Here is a 27,301-nt window from a genome sequence, read left to right on the forward strand (position 1 = left end):
AATAAAAAAAGTGGCAGTTACTTAAGTTGCTACTTTTGACTCTCAATATGGCATGTGGTTTTTCAGGTCTACTAATTACTATACTAAATATTGAAAGTAACTTAGTTGGAGTCTTGAATGAAAAAATCATTAACTCATCTAAGCAAACGTTTATATTTTTCGTAAATTATAATAATTTACTTACCAGGGAATATATTCGAGTTATGATTAATTGGAAATATTTATGCGCATATAATCAGGGGCATAGAAAATTCTCAGAGCCTAATATTTCCTTAGAACAAAGTTTTCTTTTCAGATGGAAATTCAGAATTTTTTATTTCATTTTTTTTTTAGTATAATTTTTTCAAAACATTTTTGGAAAGTAGTTTATATATTGTTACTATTTTTGGATAATAAAAGCAAAGAAAAAAATTTATTAGACATTAAAAAATTTTTGAATTAAAAAATATTGAAATAGTAAGAAATTATTAAATTAAATTCAAAGTTTCACAAATAAACTGAAGGAATTATAACTAATCAGGGTTGGGTTTTTGCCGTCAAAAACTGGTTTTTGACATGACAGTGGTAAAAACCGTGTTTTTACCGGTAAAAACTGTCAAAAACCTACTGTTTTCTTTAATTTATGGCATATAGCGGACAATATATTATTTTCACATAATTGCCTTTGTAAATGATTGAATAAATGAATGTTGTAAATGATTGCTATTGATTTTGCAACTATATACATGTATTCTTATAGAAGGATATACATTCATATAGAAATATACTTATTGAAAATAGTGATGCTTATTTTTATCATTATAGCTTGATTTGCAAAGGATTCAAAATTTTGCTCTTCTTAATTGTTAGAAATAAACAAACAAACAAAAGAGCTTGGAACTATTAATAAATTCGAGAACTAAAAAGAAGAATTTAAAATTAGGCATTTCTTAAATATTAGAAATAAGCTAAACAAAACTTTCAAAACTTGTAGCTACTAACAAACTCTAAGTCAAGAATGACTTGACATTCTTCAGCAATGTAATATGCCAAACAAAATGATGCCTGGAAATGTTGAAAATTTTGTTTAGTATCCTAATATTTTACTTCAAATAGTATGTTTTGATATAATCATGCTGGGAAAATGCAAGAATCTGTTCTTAAATATCTTTTAACAACTTTTTTTCTAATTTTATTGCCTAAAATGAATTAATTTTAAATGACAAGCAGTTAAACTCAAATAAAAATACAGTTTTACCAAAACTATGGGTTTTTGACATGACGGTAAAAACCATGGTATAAACCGGTAAAAACCGTCATGTGTCAAAAACTTGCCAACCCTGTAACTAATAAAAACACAAATTGAAATTTTTTTTTATAAGGAAGAATTTTGCAAAGTGACATTTTCTAACAATAAAATATTTTTGTTGGAATTTTTTCAGGGCTGCCTGAATTTCCCCCAAAGCATCTTTCATGCGAGAACCATTCTGTTTCCCTGCATGTAAGTGAAAGCCACAATAATTAATAACCAAAAAAATTATACAAGTAGAAATCAGGCAATTATTGACAATTACTTTCGCTTTACTTAAATCTAAAAAAATCTGCTTAAATTGTGGCATTAAAGAATTAATACAAATATTTAGATTCCTAATAATTAATAACTATTACCTGTAATATAAACGGAATAGTTTTAAAATACCAAATGATATTTATATTAAAGTATTGAGAGATTAATAGTTACAACAATCTTGGCTATATTTTTCATATATTATGTATATAATATAAATCATAATTACAGTAGTATATCATGCAAGTATTGAGTATCATTTACAATCCAATAAAATGTCTCCAATGACAATTTTTTTTTCCCCTTCAGGTTTTTGATTCGTCCATTTTTTAATGCCAAAAACCCAACCTTGAGTTCAAGCTGCTTTATACATTATCTGCCAGTTAAACAATATTTAAATATCAAATAACTTACCACCTTTCATATACACAATTAACGGAGAATTGCATATTATTGGAGTCTCTTTGACAATTTTAAGTTATGACTTATACTGTGTAAACAAAATCGCTGGTATATTTAAATTAAAAATTGATAATATATTCAAAACTGTCATGTTTTTTGAAAAAGAAAACCCCATAATCGATATTAACAGCAGGAATAAACAGTCAATGTCTAATATGTTGGCAAAAATCGTTCGCTCGGTTAGCATGCACGCCCTCACTTTTTGATGATTTCGATAATAAAGGTAATTCAGAGCATCAAAGATACTCCTCTATGTACAAACACAATAAAAGAAATAATCTTAAAACAAGCCAGAAATGTAGCAGATCAACGAAAATTGAAACTAACTCCCTCCATTTATATTGCTGTCTCACACAAAATTTGCATGTTAAGCTGTTTTTGCTCGATATCGCGTAGGAAACACCATTAAAGAAGATTTAATTGCAATAGCATTGTTAACAACTATAAATGTCACAAATATTTGTACAGCTTTTAAAAATTCGCTTGCTGAGAAAAAAATTGATTCGAAATTTTTTTCCCCCAAGAACAACTGATGGTGCTCCAAGTATGGCGGACAAAAAAAAAAATGTTTAAGTTTATTTCAAACAGAAGTAGGACATCAGATTCTTGAATTCCACAGCATCATTTATCAATAAGTCTTGTGTGCTAAGAGTGGTTTAACATCTCTTGATAAGTAGTCAGAAAAACAGTCAACCTCATTTCATCGCAGGCTTTAAATAAGAGCAAGTTTTATGCTTTGTTGGATAAAGTCAACTCTGTGTATGATGCCTTACTGGTACATTTCTAAGATTTGTTGATTGCTTGGAAAAAATCAAAATGTTTCTGCAAAATGAGGGAAAAATTGAACAATACCGACTGTTGTTGGCTTTCAAAAAATATTTTTCTTACAGACATATGCCAATGTTTCAATGAATTTAAAGTAAAGCTTCTAGGTACAAATGAAACAATTATCGTCCTAATAGATCTCACTCGCGCTTTTGACGCTGAACTGCATGTTTTCAGGAACGATATTATTACAAGAAACTACGAGTATTTTCCACACTTGAAAAAAATATTAAAGATTTAGATATAAATGAGAAACCAGGCGAAGAAACAATTGAAAATTTTTTTTCTGTAATTGATTCTTCAATCAATGAATTTTTAGAGATTTTTCTCAGTTCTTAGAAATATCTGAAACATTCAAGTTTATTATGTACCCTGATCATTTCATTTGATAAATTGAACTTTTCCCAATTGAATTGGTTGGAAATTGAAATGCAGCTGATTGATTTCCAGTATAGTTCAATATGGATTCAAAACTTCATTGAATTAAAGTAAGAGTTGAAATTAATAGAAACAGAAAGGTTGACAAGCACTATAAGTAAAAATGCCAACAACATTTTGGAAGCACGGAATTTGTTGTGAGACACATTTAACTGTTTAAAGAAGCTGGTCAGTGCTATTATAACCATATTTTCATCTACCCAAGAAACCGTTTGACAGACAACTCTAGTTCAGCATGCATTTTGCTTAAAATAATATCTTACCATTCTAGTTATTTGTCATCTTACCAGCAACAGAAGCCACACTAATGTTGCTTTAATTTGAAATAAGTGTATAACTGAGACATTGCAAAATATATTTTGATAGTATTATTTTCCCAATAATCACGAAGTCAAAATTATTTGATGATGGCACATCTATGAATTCATTAAACTTTTTTTTTATCGAAAAAATTGCACATTGATCAAGATTCACCACCCCTTGTCTAGATCATTGATGAAACAACTACAACAGGCTGAAGTAATATATACAATCAAATGAAAACCTTTGACCCTTCTCTGCTCAGCGTCTCCTGGGGAAGAAAGAATTCTTTTCTATTTCAAGGAAAGAGGGATCTAAACTTATGACATTCTTTTTAACAAAGCATACTCAACATTTTTCTTTTAACTTTAAAGAAAAAGTTAAGAAAAAATAGATCTTAAATCATCAGAATTTAAAATCCCCCTCCCTCATTTAGGAGCCCTTTTGACTGTGGGGGCAACATTGAAGCATAGCCACAGCCGCAGGAATAAGCATATATAAAATTAATAAACCCTGATTGATAATAAGTGGAAGTTATAAAAAAAAAAAAAAACGGTTAAGAAAAACAGATATCATTTAAGTTGGCTGCTTTTGTGTAAAATGATAAAACTCTAAATAATTCGGTAGTTGCATCTTTCTTAACAGTACAAAGTTACTGGTGAAAAAGGTTGACTCGTACCTAAATTCCCATAATTCACGTATTATTCCAACATTTTCTTTTTGTACTTTCTCAACTTTATTTGAACTCAGCTTAAGAGTAAAAACAATGATTTCAATTATAATTAAATAGATAAAATAATAAATATATATGCAACAAGCAAAAATTAAATTCATGCTGAAAGAAAGTCTCGATTAAGAAGTATTAAAAACATACAAACCATTATCACCCTAGAAGTTAAGTTGAATATTAAAGAATTTAACTAAATTGAAGATGTAAATATCAAATTCTCAGATGTAAAATGAAGCCCTTATATTTTGATACAATGCATTATTATATTTTTCAACTTCAACACTGCCTCATTATATTTAGCGGTTTTGTTTAAATACTAACATACTTCTTCAACTTTATGAACATATAATTCTACTTTTTAACCATCTTCCCATCATTAAGTATACAATTAATAAAAACCAGCCTTTCAAATTCATACATCTTCGCAATAACTTATAAGTAGACTACGTTTAAGGAAAGCTTTATAAAATCAACATTCTCTAAGATGAGCATATTAATTCATTTTTTTCCCTGTACTAATGCTCTTCTTGAAAACAGTGTGGTATATTTATCACATATGAAATATGTCTTACCACTATTCTTGAACAAGTCATTACCAAGATTAGGAGTAATACTTCATATTATGCATTTTATAATTTGGTATATTTCAGCTAGAGAAGAAATTCTGTATTGCAATAAAATTTCTCACTTGATACGTTTCACCGCCCCAATAAAATTAAAACTTTTCGTTAGATCTTTTTTTTTGCAAAAAACTAAGTTGTGTAACATTTATTTCTTTTGCAGAAACTCATTTTTCAAATATAAATAAAAGTGAGGATTATATTCATCATTTTTGCTTATATGTCATAGAGCAATTTTTAAATAACCAAGCTGTGAAACTCTAATAAAATGAAAAATATTTTCACCATTGCAAAATATTACAAGGAAATCCCAATATATAATTCCATCATTTTATAAACATGTAGCATAGCATTTATTCATTTTTTTAAAACCCTGATTTTTTTTCTCAATATTTGTTGCAAGGCATTTTAGAACGTGCACATATGTGGAACCTTAGCATAATGAAACATGGATATTTTCATCGATGTTTTGTTTAACCCACTTACCTGGAAATAATTAATACATCATTGTTAAATCTTCAAATCGTTACCATATTGATATTCTTTCAATTAACAAACATTAGAAATCAATAAATCATATTACAGAGGCTCAGCATCTTCATTATTGCTATTGTCAATTCACAAATTGAAAGAATCAAAATTTTTTTCCACAACTTTTTTAAAGAACGCCATTTTTTAAAACCAATATATTATTTTAATGTAAATCTAATTAAATTATTGAATTCTTTATTGCATCTCTGAACCTAATAAGATTGCTTGTCTTCAATATTCTCAATAAATGAATATCTTTGAACGAATTATTGGAATCATAAAACTCAACATTTGTGAATTCTTTTTTTATTAGTTTCAAAGCATTTAATTTCACAATACACAGACATTTCACATCTTCTGATACACAGATTTGTAAAGCAACAGTAATATGTATTTGTTGTTTGCTTCTTTCAGTTCAGTATCTAAGTCATTCTGATAAAATTCTTTGAATAACTAGCAATTAAAACTACTACGGAATAAAAATTAAGTAATGAGTATATTTTTCAACATGAAAAATAAAAACATTCTTATCATACTGCAAGAAATCCTAAAAATTTACAAACACAAAAATTGAAGATGTATATTTGACCTTTTGAAATTAGGCTTCACAAATTAATCACTTCTAAACCAAATAATGCTTTTATAATTTCTGATACACTGTTTTGAATTAATGTTATATGATTAGATTTTTTATAACTGCATATAATAGCAATGAACATGATTCAAGTTTTCAAATGGATTCAATAATATCCCATTTTCCGACCCCTAGGTGGATAACCAGGTTTTTCACCACCTCTTCTTTCATGAAATTTCCATTCTTCTCTAGGAGGCTTACTTCTAGGGGTATAATGCTTCATTGGTGGGGAAGAACTTGGCCCAGGTCCCCTGAATTCACTTCGAGAATATACACGCCGCTCAGGGCCACCGTGATAAGTGACCTCTCGTCGTTCATCACGCTCAGCGAATTTAGGATGAGACGATGCTTCCATCTTCTCCCGCCTAAATTCATCGTGCATGTATTCTGGTTTTTTATACGATGAATGTTCCCGACTGTATGGAAATTTACCTTCACTAGAAAACTTTTCACGGAAGTTAGGAGATGGGCCTTCATACTCAGATTCTCTTCTTTTTTCGGCCCATGCATGAGGAGGGCCACCACCTCTACGATTAAACGGTCTTTTCCCAGAACTACTCATTTGGCTTTGGCGACGCAATTTTTCCCGTTCCATTTCCAACTGTTCTCTTTCCATACGCTGCTTTGCTCTTTCTAATTTTAACATTTCAGCCTTTTCCCTTTCAAGCATTTCTCTTTCTATTCTCAGCTGGTTTTTCTCCCTTTCTAGCCGATAGGCTTCCTCTTTTTGTTTACGAACAATGATTTTATGCCTGAACATTTCCTCTTCTTGTTTCATTCTCATCTCCCTCTCATAATCCCTACCTCCTCTACCTTCATCAAAATCATATCTATACCTCGCTCGGGAAGACATAGAACGGAAATTAGGTCTATCGAATGGTGAAGGCCTACCAAACGGTCTTCGGAAACCGCTAAACCTACCCCTGCCTCTAAATGACATGCCGCGCCCTCGAAAGCCACCAAAGGGTCTGCCCCGAAAGCCTCCTCGAAAACGACCTCTTCCCAAATATGGTCTACTTTCATAACCTCGATAGCCTCTATCGGGGGAGCCTCGCTCGTCATCACTCTTAGATTTATCTTCTCCATCAGCTGATGGTTCTTTACGCTTTTCTTCAGATGGCTTTTTAACATCTTTATCGGTCTTGGCAGTGACTGATTCCTTTACATCATTTTTTGGAGTAGGTTTTTTAACCACAGCTGCCTCAGATTTTTTAACAATTGGAGCAGTTTGCCGACGTTCAACTGAAATTACATGACCACCGAATTCAGTTCTGTGCAGCTTCTCGATACATTTCGATGCATCTTTACTAGTAGCCATAGTCAATAACCCAAACCACTTCCTCTGTGTGCCTTTGGTGTTCCTCACAATTTTAACAGAGGAAACTTTACCATGTTTACTAAATAAATTCTTTAGATCTGATGCTTTTGAGGTACTAGTTAAGCCAGCTACCCAAAGGGTTCTAGCTGTGACAGCGAATTGTTGAACTTTATCTTTACCAATCACTTTCAATACTTTTTTTCCAGCTTTAGCATCGTTTGTTTCTGACGTTTCCATTGCTTCATTTTCATTTTGCGAAGTGTCTTTTTCGACTTCTGTAACATTATTATCTTTCGATAATTCCGAATTTGCAGCGTTAGATATAGTTTCATCTTCTTTTATTGTGTCTTGACGAGATTGAGCAGTCGTTTTAAATCGGGCACTTTCAGTGTCTTCTTGATGTTTATAATCATCCATTTCTTCCTCATCACTACAAGGCGTGTCTTCATCTTCATTGTCTACCTTCTGTGCAATATCTTTTAAATTTTCAGAAGTATCCATTTCTTCGTCATCTCCAGCTTCAGAACTAGCAACATCGCTTTTACGTTTTGTGCTTTTAAATTCATGCTCGTCAGCATCAATACCCTCTTCTTTAAGAGCATTTCGTAACCTTTCAATCAAAACAGATTTAACACCTGATTTGTCTAATCCTCTTTTATCCAATTCAGCTCTCAAGTCGGCAACTTTTAAATCTGTTATTTTTAAACTCATTATTAATCAATAAATTTATCACGACTTTACCGGTATTGTAAATATGATTGTTTAGAAAAATGGCGCATGTGAATCCCATGCAAGACGCACGGGCTCGTTCCAATCTTTTCACACTGGTGACACTAGTTCCCGCACCCTTGGTGGCCAAGATTTCTACTTTTTGGATACAAAATTTAATTTCTACTTTTTGACAGCAAAAATATTTTTTTATGGTCATAAAATGTTTAAAAATAGTTTCCTGCTTTGCATCATAATTATACATGATGAAAAAAATTATAGTTTAAAAGGCGTGACATGAAGAAGTGAAGAGAAAACGTAACGTCAGAAAAATCTAAATGTTTGCGCTCTTCAAGAATTTAAAGTTTGGATTTAAATTCGTACATTATAGTGAATATAAAGGTTGTTTACATAAATTTTCATTGATTCTTTTATCAGAATGGCTTCTTCTTCTGTAAAAATAGAAAATTGTGAGAGTTCAACTGAGGAGAACAAAACACTGAATTCGGAAAATAGAGTTAAACTTCCAGATCTGAAAGTTCAAGATTTGAAAGTGCAGTTGGAAAAACGTAGTCTTGATAAAACTGGAGTCAAATCCGTCCTTTTTGAAAGATTAAAAAACGCGTTAATAGAAGAGGGAGAAGATCCTGAAATTTTTACTTTCCATACTGTGGGGGAAAGCTCAAATAAACAAATTGCAATTAAGAAGAATAAATTAAGTAACACAGAAGTTAATGGTGAAGTTCACATTAAAGAAGACATGAATGATGGGATAGAACTTGATATTAAAGATGAAGTATTAGATGTTATTGGAGATGAATTTATCGAAATGAATATTGATAATGACGATAAATGCTCGAATGAAGTAACATTGCAACTGTCTATTGATGAAGAGGATGCTCAGTTAAATGATGAAGAAAACATTTTAGATATTTCAAAAATTATCGACAGTGAGTCTGAAATTAAATCAGATATTGAAAAACCCATTGATATTGTTTCATGTGATATATCTGTAACTGAGAAAGCATCTCCCGTAAAAAACACTCCTACAAAAGCAGCGAAACCATTAATTGAGGAAGTTAAAAAGAAGAAAAAAGCTTCTCCAGTAACAAAAAGTTCAGATTCCCGTATAGCAGTGTTATCCAAAGCTTCTAAAGTCTTAGGAAAAAGTAGTAATACAAAAAATGTTTCAACACTAAACAAATGTCTATGCATTACAGGTTTACCATGTACTACTAGAGCTGCAGATCTTAAAGTATTATTTAGTAAACAGGGTAAAGTATTATCAGTGAAAATAGTTAAAAGTGCTAAACAAACACCTGGAAAATGGTATGGATTTGTTACTATGGCAACAAGCAAAGATGCCACAAAGGCAATTCAAAATCTTCATCGTGTTGAGCTTAATGGGCATGTTATTTCTGTTGAAAAAGCCCAAAGCGATCCCAGTGTTTTAGTAAAAAAATTAGAATCTAAATTGGTTAGCCCTAGTTCAAAGTTAGCTTCCGGTGCAAAAAAACCAGCCAAAAAAGATAGTTCAAGCTCAAAAAGTGTTGATACTTCAAAGTCTAGTTCCTCATCTGAGCATAAAGTTGGTAAACAAGAATCGAAAACTAGTGTTAAAAAATCAGTTGAATCTACTGATAAGATAAAAGATAAAAAAATTAATGATAAATCTAAAGGAAGAGATACAGATCGCAGAACACGGGAATCTAAAAGTAAAGAATACAAATCTCGGGAAGTTGAGGATAGGTTAAAAAGAAGACCTCAATTTAGAAGGCCTCCTCCATTTAGGCAACGGCCTTTTTCATTTAGCGAAAGACCCAGTTTTGGAGCCTCTCGTAGAGCTTTTGCTCCGAGGCCTTATTCTGTTAGAGGTGGGTTTTCTAGTGATAGGTTATCTAGATCTAGCAGCACAGCATATTCTCTGCAGAAAATCAGGGAGGAAAGATTGAGATTACGTGCAGAGCGCGAAATTGAAAAGAGGAGGTTAGAAGAAATAACACGTCATCGATTTATTGAAAGGAAACAAAGAGAGGAAGCTTACAGACTTGAACGAGAAAAAGAAAAACTACGCCTTGAAAGAGAAATGCTAGAACGGGAAAAAGCAGAAATATTAAAATTAGAAAGAGAGAAGCAGAGACTTGAACGTGAAAGACTCGAGAGGGAAAGAGATGAGCTGAGACGGCAGTCTGAATTGAGACGAAGTTCGAAAAGACCAATTGCTCGTGTGCATGAAAGAGAAACTGAACAGTTTTGGAAGAAACCAGCTCCACGTTATGAAGCTCGTGCCAGTTTTACTGCTGAACCCTCTACTAATTCACGGTATGACTATCCTACCAAAGAGAGAGCACCAGTGGTTCCAAAGCATGAATATGAACGAAGAGCGGAACGTTTCAACCCCAAAACTGTGGAGCCAGCTTCAAGAGTTGGCTATGATAGTCGTGATTCCAGACGTGAAGTAACCATACGTTCCCGTGATGAAAGGCAAGTATATGATCGAAGCATTTACCGAGCAGATCGAGATTCAAGGCCAAGTTTCCCAGACAGAGAAAGACATTCCACTACCAAAAGAGATTCATCAAGAATAGACTGGAAGCATGACCGAAGAGTGCACGAGCGTGTAATACCTTCTACAAGCAATAGCTCATCTCGAAGAATGTATTATTGAAGAAGATTTGACTGAATTGTTGTACATGTATAATGCATTGTTTTATTATCTTTATATCATAAGAATATATGAAAAATGATTTATTGAAATTCAACTCCCATCCTGTTGTGGATTTCATAGTCAGTTGTCTTTTATTTTCATCTTGCCATTTAGTCTTCTTAAAGAGATGTAAAAAAGTTGTCTGTAAAAATTTATTTGAAATACAGATTTTTCAAGTTTCTGAAGTTTACAAGAAAAAAAGTTTTTTAAATCAAAGTTATTTTGAAGGTAAGAGTTTCTACTTTTTTTATATTTATTTCTTCTGAAAATATTTTATGAGTTTTATAAAGATGTTGCATAATCTTCCTGAATAGCCTTTAAGCTTTTTATAAAATCTATTAAAACAACACGTATTTACTTTCATTTTAGGATTGCAAAATTATAAACAGTGATATAAGATAGTGTTTACTATATAAATAGATTGTAATATGCACATTTAATGGAATATAATCACATTAGACTGCTTTCGTGTAAGTTTGTTTTTTAAAATATGAGGGTTTAAAAAGTATTGGTTTGTAAAGATATGTATATTAAATTTGTTAAGAAAATACAACATAAAGTAGAAGATGCTCAATTAAAAGAAATTCTTTTTTTTCTCCTTTTTTTGTTACTATGGTAAGAAAATAAGTACTGTACAAAGATAATATAATTTCCCTGTGTAATGAGAAAGCTGCTTCTGCTCATGAAAACACATAGTTCAATTGTAATTGTTATATTTTTGTATGGTTGATGGGAGGATTTAATATGGATAATATCAAATTTTTTTTAATTGAGATGTAATCCTTATAAGGTTGTTTGTTCTAAGATTTTTTCTTAAATATACATAGTGTTGCACAACCTTATATTTCTTTACTGTATGAATTAATGAAATAATACAGGCAATTTGGTATTTGTGACAATTTTCGAAGTCTAAGGCTATAGTAGGATTTTAAATGCTATCTAGTAGAAAACTTCTAAAGGAGAGAAAGTATTAAATATTTTCTATCATTCAATATTAAAGAAGAAAAATACTTAAGTAATTTTTTATTAAATTGAAAAAGTTTCTTCCATTTTAGTTCAAAATATAACTAAATATATTGTTATTCAGATTTATCAAGAGAATTAATTATTAAGCATAATATTTGAATATTTCATGGTGTTAGATGCTCTCTACAGTTAGCTTCAGAAATACCTATTTGTCTCAATTAGCATGAATTTATTATTTTCTTTTTTGTTTAAGAATTCTATTTTATTTTTAAAATCTTTATTTCCTTTTTGTTAGTTGTGTGTAAATATTTAGTTATATTAATAAAAAGTTACTAAAAAATTAATTTGGAGGGGATTTTTCCGTATCAGTATCTGTTTACGTCTTCAACCTTACCCAATGCGCTGAAGATTTTTTTAACTTGCGAAAAATATGTTGTGGTTTGCTTGGGGCTGGCTATGAAGACCTTTAAGAGTTGGTCTTCTTTTGTGATGTTTTTTTTTTTTTTAAATTTATTTTCTTGAAGGCTACTACCTAGAAGTTGCTGAATTTTGACCGATACGGAAATTTTCCTAAATGACCATATACCGACTATATACAGATTAATTAAAATTCTTTGAAATAAATTTTGATGGCTAACTAAGATTTGTTAATACTATATTTTGCATATTTTTGTAGTAATACTGTCTGAATAATTATAATTTAGCAACAGAATATCATATTTACCTATTGTAAACTATTTATAGTATATTTTTATTTTGAGTACTTAAAAGAGCTCTGGATTATCTTTTTATGAATTATTGACGATGGTATGTACCTATTTCATTCTAAAATTTACCTTTTCCTAAACAGTGATTTAAGTTTAGACAAGTCACATACATGCTTTACATTAAAATTTTTTAGTTTTTTATTTATTTTGTATTTTCTTAATGTTAAAGAAAAGTACTTTATTCAATATTTTGATCATTTAATGTACAAATATGTAAAAGTTACTTTCAAAGAAAGTGGATATTTAATTTATTATGGAGTGTGGAATTTCAAATATGATTCTATCTATAAAAGCCATTTAGTTTCAACACCAGCTAAATGGACTTACATATTTTAAAACAGTGGACATGTTCTAGTTGGTAAAATAGAATATTTTAACATGCATGTTCATTGTTTCGATATTGCGATGGTTTTCTAATTCAACTGTTAAATTGTTTGTCAAAACAATTCACTATTCACAGGGCCGGATTAACCTATAGGCACACTAGGCACGTGCCTAGGGCCTACGAAAAACTTGGGAGAAAAAAATTTGTTGACAAATAATTTAGCTTAAAAACAACAAGTGTATTTTGCACAAAATTATGAAGATACAAATAAAAATATAATATTTTACGGTAATAAATTATTTTGCAGAATCTTATGATCTAATATATTACTTTTTTGCGATTTTTTGATTCAACGAAATCTTGTATTATGCTGTCGAATTCCAAACTACGCAAAATGTCGGATTCAATAGACTTAAGTGCGAGCGATGCCAAACGATCTTGATTCATTGTTGAAAGCAAATAATTTTTTATCAATTTTAATCTGGAGAAAGATCTTTCTCCTTCTGCATTTGATCCAAGAATCAACAAATATATTCTTAATGCAATGTGGACGTTAGGAAAAGTATTCACAAGTTTATCTTTAATTTGAACCTTCAACATTTCTTGTGCAGATTTATGTTCATACAAATTTGAAAATAGTAAAAATTCATCTACAAAGTTTTCCTCTAAATCGGATGAGTAAATTTTCACCAAATTTTGCGCTTTTAGTTTAATCTCAGATTCTGACAAATTTTTGTAAACAAAAAAACCGAAATTATCGTACAAATCACTGTAGGCTTTACGCCTTTTAGTCATTTCTGAAATTAATACATCTAAAATGGCGTAATGCGTTTCCATATGAAGAAAATTTTAGCATATATTTTGAAAAGAAGGGAGGAGTGGGGGAAGGACGGGAGGGCCCATAAACGGCTGTGCCTAGGGCCTACGAAAGGTATAATCCGGCTCTGACTATTCATTATTCTTCCATTAGTTGGGTACCCAGTCAGATCCTGTGACAAAATAGCTATCAAGTTTGGGTAACAGCTAGACACAGATTTCTGGGAAACCCACATAGAATGAGGCAAAATCTAAAAATAGAATTTCATGTCAATTCTTTGTAAGCTAATATAAGGAGTGACTTGCTGCAAGAGTGGTTATGAATTCCTTTCTGGGACAATTTTTTTAATTTCTTGCATGTTAAGCAAATTTATGCCAAAACCTGGTAAAAAAAATTTTCAATTAATACAATTCAAGTTCCCAGCAAATAGAGAAGTATCCACTATTCATGATTAAGAAAGTATCTAACGTAAACACCTTGCAAAGAGATTCATCGTTTTATATTAATTTTACTTGTGCATTTTAAAGTAGGTTATTCTTGTTTAATTTTATAATTAAATATTGCTGTAATAGTAGTTCAGATGAACATGAATTTAAATTTTACATTGTTTTATATTAAGAATTTCTTTATGAAATGTAAAAAAAATTTTACTCCAGAGAAATGTGTAGAATCTTGGTTCTACTGTTAACATTAAATATTATGATCAAATTTGTAAGTTGAGGAAAAAGGTTGAGGACTGATTTCACAATAAATTAGTGGTAGAATTAACATTTTGAGAGACTTAAAAATTGATGAAATTCTTTTTTATTACAGATAATGTTTCTATTTATAAATAAAAATTGTCAAATATTCGTTGAAATATCTTCAAAATTTCAATTCAAACAAAATAATTGAAATCCTTTCAATTTTTTAGTAAATTTTTATGTACAAAAAGCTTTTCCAATGTGTAATTGTAATATGACTGGAAGGATTAATGGAAAGCAACTGTTATTAATTGGCAAACAGTTTGAAAATAGCTTGAAGAAATATAAAAATTTATGTGAAACATTGTTAATGATGTGGGGAAGAAGTTTTCCTTGAAATTAGCTATGTCAAAAACAAGATTTTATACATTTCTTCTATTTTTTTTAAAGTTAAAAAATTTTTTTCACAATTTCTGTTTTATAAGTTTTTTTTTTTTTTTTTTTTGCATTTTTATAATAATTTTGTATGAAAATTTATTTTATTGTATTAGCTTAATACAGTAGTCTCCACTTGATCTGATCACTTCTGAACACAATGATTTGGATTGCATTAACCTCTTGCGATTGATAACAATCCTGTGGCAGAATCACTGCGACATCTTCGTCAAGCATTACGGATTTTTGCAGATTTTTCATTTTTAAAACAAAAATTTTTGGTTCTCTGTTATTTAGAATTTTTCAAAACATGTTTTTTTTTGTGTAAAACTTACAAACGATTGCCTTTTCTACATACCGGGAAGGAAAGAAATGCTGACAATTTTCACTTGATTTTTAAAATCTCAATGTGATTTGTTGCTCAGTAATTACTGTTAATATTTTCTTGATTTTTTTTTTAAAAATTCCGATATTCCGAGTTTGAATCGCACGTTCAACTAATTATTTTTTTTAATGCTTTGTTCAGGTATTGTAAATCTATGCTTTAACTGTTTTAATTGTTTTTTTTTTCTCACGGTTATTTCTCTGAGTTTTCACATATATTTTTTTATATATATAAAAAATCAAATTGTATATTTGATTATTCACTTTAAGTGTGGTAATGTCACAGTATTTTTGGCAGTTATTGCTACCGAGTTCCACATGATTTTTAAATTACAGAATTTTTAATATGATATTATGAATCTTTAATATATTAGTATTGCAAATCCATTTGGTTACTTGATTGTTTTTACAGCAGTTACTGCTATTGAGTCTCTATTATGAGTATTATATGCCATTAGAGTATTTACTTTTTAATAATTTTTTTTGTTGTTGCAGTTATTGCCCTTGATTTTCATAGTTTTTTTAAATTGAACATTACATTAATGTAATATTAATTATTACAAGTAAATCTTGAAGCATGCTTTTGAGTAACCTTTTTTTTTTGTTTTTTAAAGAGTCCTGTTTGCATGATTTTATTGTAAATGGACTTGTTAATCTTTTTTCTTTCTTTCTTTGCAGTTACTGTGATGACGATTTGCAAAATGCAAATAAGGAAATAATTAGTATTTTCTCCCTTTCAAAATGCAAGAAAATTGTCCATAATATAAGAATTAGTTCTTTTATTAGTTGATGAAAGAAATTATTACATTTGGAATTAATAAAAAAAACTATCTACAGTTTTATTCTTTACAGAGAGTGTTTTTTCTATGCACTATTACTATTAAAAATATCTTTTAGAAAGATATCAGTCGTAGCGAGGTTTGTCATAAAAGGCCAGAAAAAATTGTTTGCCTTAGAGAATAGTGAATGAATCTCAAAATTCTACGAATTTACTAATTTAAGAAAATATAACTAGAATAAATAAAAATTTAAATAATTCTAAAAACATTTAAAGTTGTAATAATCACAGAAAGCGATGATTTAAACATACCAATGAATAAAATAAACCAGGACTGAGTGATTTAAATAATAGTGATTGATAACATTTGCTGCAATCATATTAAGCTGAGACTACTGTATTTACAATATCACAGTTATTTTTTTCTTGCACATGGAAGCTTTTTGTGATCTAGAAATTATTTTGATATAAAAACAAGTTTTATTTATAGCAGTAATTAATTTTTGTCAGTTAAAGGTTTTTTCTATTATTAATAACATTCTTGTGTATATTTTGTGGATTTGCAAATATTCTGGTGTTTAATATAGTTAAGGGTTTTGCTGTTCTACTTGTGATAAATATTGCAACTATATAAAGATGTAAATGTGTAAAATATCCATTGTTTTGGTGGGATGTATAGTTAAACAATAACTTTTTCTTTATTGTATGGAATCTGTGTTTAATAAAATGTCTGGAAAAATATGTACCCTAGTTTTTGTTTTGAATGGATTTCTTCATTGTCAAGCTTTAGAAGATCCTAGTCAATAAGGAATCAAGATTATAATATAATGAGACTAAGGCAAGTATGAAAGATACTAGACCACAAGATTTTTCGTTATCAGTAAGTTACTTATTTTAAAATAAATATTAAACAAATTCCAGTAACAGTGTTGATAATATGACTTGAAGTTATATAAAAGTAGATGCGTCATTAGGAGTGGAATATACTTCAGTTCAAATCATCTTAATTCCAAAGCAATATCAATTTTAAAATTATACAAGTTTTCTGTTTTGTTCTCATGACATCATTATTAGGCTTGTTTTTATGTGTATACATCAAGAAAATTCATTGCAGACATTGGCTTATAACAGAAAAAAAAAACTGGTCTATTTCCCTGTTTTTGCATCTATAAAAGTTGAAAGAGATTCCCACATATGCACCGAACCGAGCCATAGCGAAGAACAAAGCTCCTTTTTTGGGGGTCTCTCTCTCTTAGTGACCATTATGGGAACACCACACAAATTTGAATCTAGTGAGACAATGGTCTATACCTAAACAGGTATTATATTAACTTCCACATCAACTATAGGATCTCCAGCTATGTCAGATTCATGTGTATCTTGATGTGTATGCATGCAAGATCTTAAATTCCGGATTAACCTGATTCTTGTTATGCTACACACAGCTTTATATCAGAAGAAGGAGTTGCATTTTAATTAGCATTACCACCAGGCTTAGCTAATAGAATTAGAATATTACTTGATATCACAAAAGCTTCTAGCCATCTATTTCTGTTTGACCATGGTCCAATTTATCTTGTCTTTTATTCTACTATAAGGCAGCTATTTCCTTTGATGAAAAAAGGCAGCAGAGGGGAGAAAACCTTAGTTTTCTTTACTGCAAACTTTTCAAACCAACACTGGTAAAGAAGTCATTGAATTGTGCTCTCGATGTAACATGAATGGAGTAGTTGGGCTGTTTGAAATTTTCCCCGACATCTCAAGCGCACAAAGCCTTAAAAAATGCTAATAATAAGTCTTTTTACATCACTAATCTGAAAAAAATCACAATTTTTAATGTCAAGAATTGCGACAACAAGCTTGGATAGGTGGGGGAAAAGGAAGGAAAAAAAACAGAAGACATAAAAAGCTTGTCACACCTTAAAAAAAAAAAAAGAACTAACTTCAAATCATCTAAACAAACTTACTCGCAGCGGCAATTGTTTAAAAAAAAAAAAAAAAAAAACTTGAACGTGGGTTGGACACATTCTGAGAATGACACCATCAGATTCAACATGAATATCGCTGACCTGGGCCCCAGATGGTAAGAGGAAGAGAGGGCGAACAAAATTAACCTGCCTACCAAATGATCCCAAAAGCAAGAAATGCTTTCAGATGGTTGAACTTGGGGAGTGTCTGGGAAGCAGCACTGGTTCGAAAGGGGTGGCATGCCTTGCTTGTGGCTTCATATGCCACTGGAGCGATAGGAGAGTTAAGTCAAGTCATCATGCACCTAAATTTTGAGATTAATTAGGAGTTGTCGTCAGAAGTGAACCAATTGTGGAAAAACGTGTTTTCGTTCCTTTTATAATGCCATGCGTCTGATGTCAGGTTTTGTGCAAATGGAAAGTAACAGAACCGGTTTAATCTCTTTTGCTGACCTCAAACTATTGATAGTGAAAATCGTAAATGTATGCAGTTTCAAAGTTTTGCCCCTCGTGAATTGTCAGTTTCCATAAGACTAAAGAAAGCAACATTTAGATATTTACATTTGGTTACAGTAACATAAAATAAAACATTTTCCTCCACAACGGTTGTGAAAATTTTGTTGAACTTGAACAAAAATGTTAGCTAGTGAGAATTTTTGTTTTTATTAACTCTGAAATTATTCATCATGATGATATCTACCTCAATTTATATGAGTTAGATTTAACTTGTTACTATTTTTCATTTTAAATATTTATTACAGCCTACACCTTTTAGTGCGACATCCCATTAGAATGACTTTTTGCATAAAAATCTTCATTATTATTCCTTAAATCCAATATTATTTATTAGAATCACCTCATAAAACTATTCTATTGAATTTAATAACTAAAGTTTTGTTTATTTCCATAAATATTAATGATAAAATAAACTTCAAACAAATTTATATTCTTAAAACAAAATTCTTTCATTGACAATGAGTCATTTTAATTTAATTATTAATTTTAAATGCTAAATTTTTTAAACTAAACTCTATTTCTATTGATGTTGCTGCACATTAAATGTAGAAAGGGTGATAGTTCTTAGATTTTTACCCTTGGTCTTGATCTATGATCAAAAAGATAGTAAAATTTGGATTACTTCAAATTGTTAATAAAAATTGTATTTTTCTAAAGTTGGCATGAAGTCCTTTTTAGGTTCATTAAATTAAAAAGATGCATTCAAAATCTTTTAATTTGTTTTGAAAGAATACAATAAATTTATCTATCTAATTTTTCTTGATTTGCTTGCAAGTTTTATTCACTCTTTTTGTGAAATGTTAGTCCTTTAGGTGGTTGATTTTCCGATTAATAAAAAAGATCTTTGTGGTTAAATGGGCTTGAGTTATTTATGTATTAGGAACTATCATGTTCCATTTGTATTTTTACCTATAGTTTATTATTTTAAGTTGTAACTAAGAAAAAGACTTTTATTATGGAAAAATAGAGAAAAATAAGGGTTTTTACTTTTTAAAATTAGCTATTTTTTAAAAAAAACAGGTGGAACTCAAAAAGTTCAAATTTTTAATATGTCTGGGAATAAAAAGGTAAATTAAAAAAGTTTTTTTTTCTTGCTATAAGTTAAATATAACAATCTTAAAATTTTAGACAGTACAAGGAATGAAGTTGACAATATTTTAATTAAATATTATGATAGAAGCATAAATTATAAGATAAATACATTTTTTAATAACTATATACAATTAAATTTCATGTGACTGGAAATTTATTACTTGCACATTTTTTTTAACCTAAAAGGAGTCTATTTTGTTAGAGTAACCTGCATATTTAAAAAAAAAAAGAAAAAATTTTCCTGTTGGGTTACACTTAAGTGTTTAAAAATAATCTGATTCTGAAAACTCTTCACGAATAAGAATTGCGCATAAAATCAGAAGAATGATTCGCCAACTTTTACAAGAAAAAATATTAATGATTGAAGAAGTATCCTAATAAAAAGAACAGCTGCATATCCTGCTCGCACTACGAAGAATTTGGGCATCAAAATTATTGATGTTAAGATGCTGTCTTTCCATTTCAGAGTTCGCTAATCCGAAGATGGTGATGTTGACTTGTATTTTTTATAGAAAACTATTATTATAGATTGCTTTCCTGAAGATACATGTACAGCTTGCTGGTATCCAGATCTACTTTAACATCAAGTTTAGAGAAATGATCAGTTTTTCCATTTTTCAAGCTTCTAAAGTCTGACGAATATCCAATTTCCTTTTTACAAATTGAAGACCTACTTAGGTGAAGCAATATTGAAAAGGGCAGGTTACATGGATTCCAAGAGGTACTACTTAAACTTTTTTTCAATTTTGTAGATTAATAATGTTCAAATATCTTGTAGCATTATACATTCACAGGAAAAGAATACAGTCACCTGTATAAAAATGTATATTTATTGTAAAAGATGGATAGATTGTTTTAAGAGGGACACTTCATTGGATTCAACATCCTTATCTTCTGTCGGGCATTTGATAAAATGACCTTAGTACTGGAAGTAGAGGACAGTGAAGGTAATGGTACTACTATAGCCAGAAGTCAGTTGATACTAGTATCAATGCTCTAGTGTTTTTGTCAGTAATCCGTAAAAGTGCCATAATCATACAATTTTTTTTCTCTTTATTGTTTCTGTATTAAACTTTTCACAACTATTTTTCCTGTTGCAACATCATTCATGTATTCTTTGTGAGTTGTAATTTTATTTAAATCTTATTAAATTCGTTTATGAAAGTTTATTTTCCTTTGGATATTATTCAATATATTTCCTTCTCTTGATGTTAATGCATTAAATGGTATCAATGTTGATGGTTTCTGAATAATTTAAATTCTATTCTTGTATTGCATAAGTAAACATAATTATAGTCGAAATTTTTATTCTATATGGTTCATCCAAAATTCACGAAATATGTTTTTATTTATTTTGTAATCTCTTAAGTGGTTGTAATATTAATCTGGAATCCGTTAGGTGAAGGAAAATTTTTTTATAGTGTATTAAATGAAATGTCTTTCCCCTAGAAATCTCTATTTTCCAAAAAAATGTTACTAAGTACTTCTTTCTAGTATGCAAAATCTAGATAATTTTTTTACTCCTTTTTAAAGATATATATATATTCAGGGCCCTTGCTAAGCCTTTGCCACCTAGCCAAATGCAATAAAATCGTAAATTTGGCGAAGGAAGTTGTGTTTTTGCAAAAGTGTTGGAGAGTGATTTTTTCTACTGGAAAGAAAAATATATATTTAACTCGATCCTCAAAATTACGTCAAAATGAATTTTTCTAAACAAAATCGGTATTTTTAATGCACCACATAACCAATTAGAATTGGGTCCAAATAATATAAGCCTGAAGCCTTATGGTAAAATAGTTTTCTATGGGGAAAAAATTAATCATAAAAAAATGCTAAGATTTGCATTTGGCAAGCACTTTTGAAAATTGGCGAATATTTTTAATATTTGGCTAATTTACTGGCTAATAATTAATTTGAAATCCTTAGCACAGGCCCTCTATATATATTATATATATATATTACATTAAATTCAGCCTTTACATTTTTCAACTGTGTAGTTTAACAAGTATTATTTTTTATTTGATTTATGAAAAAAAAATTTTTTTTTAAAATTCATTCCTTTCTTTCTACATTAAGTGGCAAGCGCAAAATGTTAAGCCACAAGCCATAGTGGGAAACAGTTGCTAATCCTTTGTTAGTTATTTCATAGTGTTATCCTATTAATAAATTATATTTCCTTCTTTACCAAACTGTTAAAATGGAAACATATTTTCCTACTTTTTGTTCTTATTTTTACTGCTATATGGAGAGGACTTAATGTTAAACTTTCATTTCTTAATTTTTAATTAAATATTTTGCACATATTTTTCATTGTTGTGTGAAAATCTAAAGTTAATCTGTTACATTACTTAATCTTACTGAAATATTTTTTTTAAATTAAGTAAAATTATTTTTCAACTTGTGATGATATTATTTCAAATCAACTAGATATGATATTTTAGCATTTTCTGTAATGTTGTTCTTTTTTTGACATTTCGCAAAATTAAAAAATGCAATTTGTTTTTAATGTTTTAAAAAATCTAAATTTACTATTATTTTAATTATTTAATATTATGTATAGTTTTATCTGTTTGATATTTTTATAAAATATTTATTGTATCTGAAAGATATATAATGATTTAAATATTTTTTTCCTTTTTTATTAAGTTCTCTTAAAAATAAGGAAAAAAGTAAGCATGGTTTTTTGAATTAAGATGTTTATAAAATTTTGAAAGTATCTAATCTACAATTTATGACCTTTGTTTTTTCCTCTTATAGTGTTTGATGCAGTTATCTTAAGTTTGAAACTAAAGTAAACAAATTAAGTAAGTTTGGTAAGTATTGCTGATATTCAATTAATTTATTGTTTAATATATATTTTTTCCTCTAATAAAGTTAAGTAAAAATTCTATTCACCCTATTCAAGAAATTTCATAAAAATTTAATTGCATGGTAATATTATAATTGTATTTCTATTAAATTTATCTGCTTTTTTAAAACTTAGGATAGTATTATTATATTTTATTAATATGCATCTCCAATCTATATATAATCCAAATTTAAATAAACTTAAATAATATTTAATTAAAAGCTATAACAATGCAGATGATAGCCTGTTCATCTTTAAATATTTTGTACAAACTCCTCCTGAAAGAACAAGTTCATTCCTAAAAAGGTTTTCCCCTATGAAGGCACTGTGCCTTTGTTATGTCTACCCTTACTTCATGCATCTACTTGCTGATATTTTCTCCTACTGCTTCTCTTCTAATCCTGGCAATTTCGAACTCTCTAATTCTGGAGAGAGAGAAAAGAAGAAAAAAACAATATATCTCTACATAGTTTAAAAAAAATGCTTTCTTAGCTGATCAGGACTTCGGATTCAATGTAAACATAATCTTAAATTTACTTTTTGTGTATTCTTGTGTAATTTTCTCTGAGAACATGATCCTCCCTACTCCAATACTTAAAACTCTTGTAATCGACCTATTGATATCTAAATTGTCTATCTCAATCATCTCTGATTTCTTACTTTGAGCGAGTCTTTTTTATGTTCATCCTTCTACTTCTGATGTATTCTTTGGACAAAACTATCATGACACAGCGGGATTTGTAGTTTTACTGATTTTCAAGATAAAAAATATTTTATTCTAATTTCTAGCTTTTTTGCCCTGATATTCCTGATTGTTGTGTATGTTCAGAACAGCCTATTTTCTAAGAAGACAAACACTGATTTTTAAAAAAAATAGATTGAAGAATTGAGAGCTTTAGATTTTTGATCCAACATTTTTGCTGTTGTTGATCCAATTGGTTATTTCAATTTGGAAGTTTCTATTGATGATTCTTTTGCATCATCAAATGTTTATGTTTTACTAAATATAACACATAAGTTCATCATTGGTATGGTCGTTTAACATCATTTAAGATTTCTGTCCTGTTTAGATGAAATAAAAATATTAGAATTACATAAAAATATTAGGATTAAATAAAAATATTAGAATTAATTTAAAAAGTGTATATATATGTGTATATAAAATATATAAAAAGTATTTTCTTTACAAAATTGGTTATTTAAACAAAATGTAACATTACACAGTCAGCAATTAACTGTGAATGTAATAAAATTTTAATATTTACTAAATGTTCTTGTATTTACTTCAAAAAGTTTAGGAGTTCATTAAAATTTTATTTTTTCTCTTGTCTTTTTTATTTAGAATTCATTTGCTTATACTACAATTGTCTAATTTAGTAAGAATTTTTAAATGTTTACTACATGGGTGTTTCTCCAAAAACATAACAATATCATGTCCAAACAAATTATCACACAATTAGCTTGAGGTAGATAGCTTTTGTTTTTTATACTTTTAATACATTGTTTTTCCCATGCGGTTTCGTGCAGATAAAAAAGTTTATTCATTTACAAATTCCTTAAAAAGTTTTTAAAATTATCTAGCAGTTGCTCTCCTCTCCTGTCTAAAAATTTTTTTAAAACTTATTAAACATTTCATTTATTAAAGTAGTATTAACATATTATATTTTTGAAGATGTAAAATAATATATATATATTTTTAATTCGTTTAATTTTTTAACTCACCGAGTTGATTTGAAAGTTTGCCCAAAGATTTTCATGTATGTCTCCTGGCCCAGAAATTTTTTTAAATTTTTAGTCTTGTGCCTGCAACACTATATATTTATTACCACCATTCTGCTGAATTGATGGAGTGCTTTGAAGATCTGATTCACCTGATGTTCTTATCATAGCTTTAAAGTTCTATACTAAAGTGTGTAACTGTTTCTGCTGCTATTCTCCTGTGTACAACAGCTTTATTATACATAATATTTTTTTAAAAAATTACCTATTACAATGTGTAATAATGTGGTGAGTCTATAGAAAAAGTTTCTTATAAATAGAACATGATTTTTTCTAAAAAAAAAATACTCTTCTGCATTTTTTAAATTAAATTATTGACTTATCAGCCAATATCATCAATTAAATGATTGATTGCAAATTTATTCAAGGTATATTCTTAATTCGAATGATTATATTCAAGTATTATAAAGCTGATTACTCCTACATTGTCATTAAACATCAAATGTCATCAATTAAGTGAGTTCCTTTTATTATTTTTTTTCTTGTTAACTGCCGTATATAGAGCACATATGAATTTTTTAGATTTTTTTTTTTTAAAGTACTTTTAGTTTTTAAAAATTTGTAATTTGAAGAGGTCAAGTTTTTGGAGAATCACCCTCATATTACTTTATTGATTAGAATGAATTGATCAAAACAAACTACTAGGAAAACTGCAACATCGTGGAATATGGATTACACCAGTAATATTTTTCAATTTAAATGCAATACAGTTCCATGTCTTAGCAGAAAATTCCTTTTAAAAAATGACATTTATTATGAGATATTGTCCCGAAATACATATTTTGCATCCAATCTAATTTGTGTTTTCATTGCCAATGTATTTTTATTTTGTTTTTTTAATATGCTTTTCTTCATTATCAAACAGTACCAATTTCTATTCTAATATGAAGAAATATATTTTTCTGACTAAAAGTTTTAATGCATTAGTTTAACTTAAACTAATTTGTAGTAGCTTGTGAAATATAGTTTTTTTTTTTTGCATTATCACTATTAATTTTATTTTTGTATCCCTGTCAAATATAAAGTAAAATGAACTATTCACATTAGCGATGTAAGTGAAGAAAAAATTTAAATTTTATCAAAATTTAAAGAAATTTTTATTTGCTTGATTAGCAAGGTAGGAAGGAATAAAAACCTGTTTGCCTTTAAGAAATAGAAAGGATTTGAAAAGCAATTATTAGAAACATTTTCAAGTTTGTTTCATCCAGCAGTAAAACTTGTTTTGATATTTTGAATCCCATTTACCTCAAAAATGATTCGTTTAAATGTGTTAGTATTTTTTTTCTTGCTTAAATATTAGTTTATGACTCTTGATGTGCAAAATTTTTGAAAAAGAAATAGCAAGATTACAGAACACCTTGTATAATATGTAATGGTAAAAAAGTGATGTAATTTTACAAATGCTCAATCCTTTTTTTTTTTTAATTAAAAAAACATTGTGTTAATTCCAGTGTTTATTGTCACTCTTCCTGCATCTGTTTATATCCTAGATACATAAAGCCTATCTTCCTAGATACATAAAGCCAAAATCAGAAACCCACAGTCATTGGAAAGTGTATCTTTTTCAGTGCCTTTCAGTTTTGACTTCTACCAGAATGGAAGTGATTAATCTGACTTTTCATTTTTATCAGGGTTTTCCTTTCCTTTTCTTATATCTTATTTATATATCTATCTTATTTATATAATCTTATTTATATATCTCGATCTTATTTATATAAGTTTATTAAAAATTTACACCTTATACATCTGTTTGGTTCCTTGGGATAAGTTGATTGAATGAATCCTCTATAGTTTTAATCTTCATAGTTTCTGGCATTAAAATTTGTCTTTTCTTTCTATTGAGGTTCTGAAATTTTAATAACCATTTGAAAAGGTGTGAGTAGCATCAATTCTTCATTAAAGAATTCTGTTAAGTGTAATCAATTGTTTTGTCCCCTTTCTTCTTCTAGTGAATAATAGCACTGCTTTTCACACATGTATTGTTGATATACAACTTTCTATTTGTTTCAGTTCTGAAGGATTGATCCACAGACTGATGTTATCTTTTAAATTTTTCTCATCTTTATTTTACTAAACAAGTTTAGCTTTGGTTATCTCTTTATTTGCAATTAACTGGTTTAAAACTTTTAAATTTTTTTGCTCGTCATTAATTCTGTTATTTAGATTTTCTAGGTATTGTTTTTGTTCCTTCTGTTTTACACAATACATCAGCTATCATATTCATGATGGCATTTTGATTTAATCATTTTATTCATTTATCCCAAACAAAGACGGGGGCCAACGGGGGAATTTTAGAGACACTGAGCTATACTAATTCATCCCAAGTCATTTTCGAATCTGCAACTTCTCCAAAGTTTAACCGGATATTTTCCAATCATATTTAATGTGGTAGCACAATTTATGTTTTTAGATTCAGTTTAAATAGTTTTAACCACCATGACACTTAAATAATTCATATTAAACTTAGTCTTCTATATAAAATACTTGATAATTAGGTTCAGAATTTTTTAAATGATGGCTATATAAAATACTTGATAATTAGGTTCAGAATTTTTTAAATGATGGCCAAATGTTAAATTCATTTGGTTACATAATGATTATTTCTCTGCCACTTTATTATTGGTTTTAAATAAAATTAAGAAGAAAGACATATAATTTAACTATAGTTATGTATCTTATATAATTTAATTTTGTATTATTAAAAAAAAGGCAAGTAAATATTTTAAAGGGAAGAAAAAGAATACCTAAAATATTGATATTGAAAAATAGACAAAGGCATTGTGCTGATTTGAGGTTGTTTCAATGTCGATGAGATCTCCAATTATTACTAAAATTTCTTTAATACATATTGAACGATTTTCCAACTCTTTGTAATGTTTGTCTGCAAGAAAATGCCGCTAAAAAGAATGTTCATAAGTTATGAAAAATAAAAATATTCTGATACATATCTTGATTGCCTTTTATTACTGAGTTCCTCTTCATTTGTTAGTTTTATTCATTAATTTGGATTCTTTGATAAAAGAAAAACAAAAGAGATCCATTTTTGTGTTGTGTAATTAAATTGAAAAATGTAAATAGTAATATATATAATATTTAAAAAAATATTTAGTTCAATTTATAGACAT

General features: G+C 28.8%; 2 protein-coding genes across 3 annotated transcripts; one reads left to right on the top strand and one right to left on the bottom strand.

The window, feature by feature from the left end:
* Positions 1 to 5,742: 5,742 nt before the first annotated feature.
* LOC107452117 (uncharacterized) lies at positions 5,743 to 8,234 on the bottom strand. Its single transcript, XM_016068435.5, has one exon. It carries the CDS (start codon positions 8,113 to 8,115, stop codon positions 6,193 to 6,195), a length of 1,923 nt encoding a protein of 640 aa, XP_015923921.1. The 5' UTR covers positions 8,116 to 8,234; the 3' UTR covers positions 5,743 to 6,192.
* A 94-nt stretch (positions 8,235 to 8,328) lies between these two features.
* On the top strand, positions 8,329 to 27,123 carry LOC107452110 (uncharacterized). Of its 2 annotated transcripts, none has more exons than XM_016068416.4 (4): positions 8,329 to 11,047; positions 22,307 to 22,362; positions 23,187 to 26,671; positions 26,719 to 27,123. In XM_016068416.4, exon 1 carries the CDS (start codon positions 8,552 to 8,554, stop codon positions 10,778 to 10,780), a length of 2,229 nt encoding a protein of 742 aa, XP_015923902.3. In that variant the 5' UTR covers positions 8,329 to 8,551; the 3' UTR covers positions 10,781 to 11,047; positions 22,307 to 22,362; positions 23,187 to 26,671; positions 26,719 to 27,123. The 2 variants fall into 2 exon arrangements, with proteins under 2 accessions (XP_015923902.3, XP_071040507.2); XM_071184406.2 differs by having other exon boundaries at positions 25,628 to 26,671.
* Positions 27,124 to 27,301: the final 178 nt, after the last annotated feature.

The sequence above is a fragment of the Parasteatoda tepidariorum genome, chromosome 10 (assembly GCF_982258835.1).
Source record: "Parasteatoda tepidariorum strain Cologne lab strain chromosome 10, Ptep-v5.0, whole genome shotgun sequence".
In the NCBI taxonomy this organism is placed as follows: Eukaryota; Metazoa; Arthropoda; class Arachnida; order Araneae; family Theridiidae; genus Parasteatoda; species Parasteatoda tepidariorum.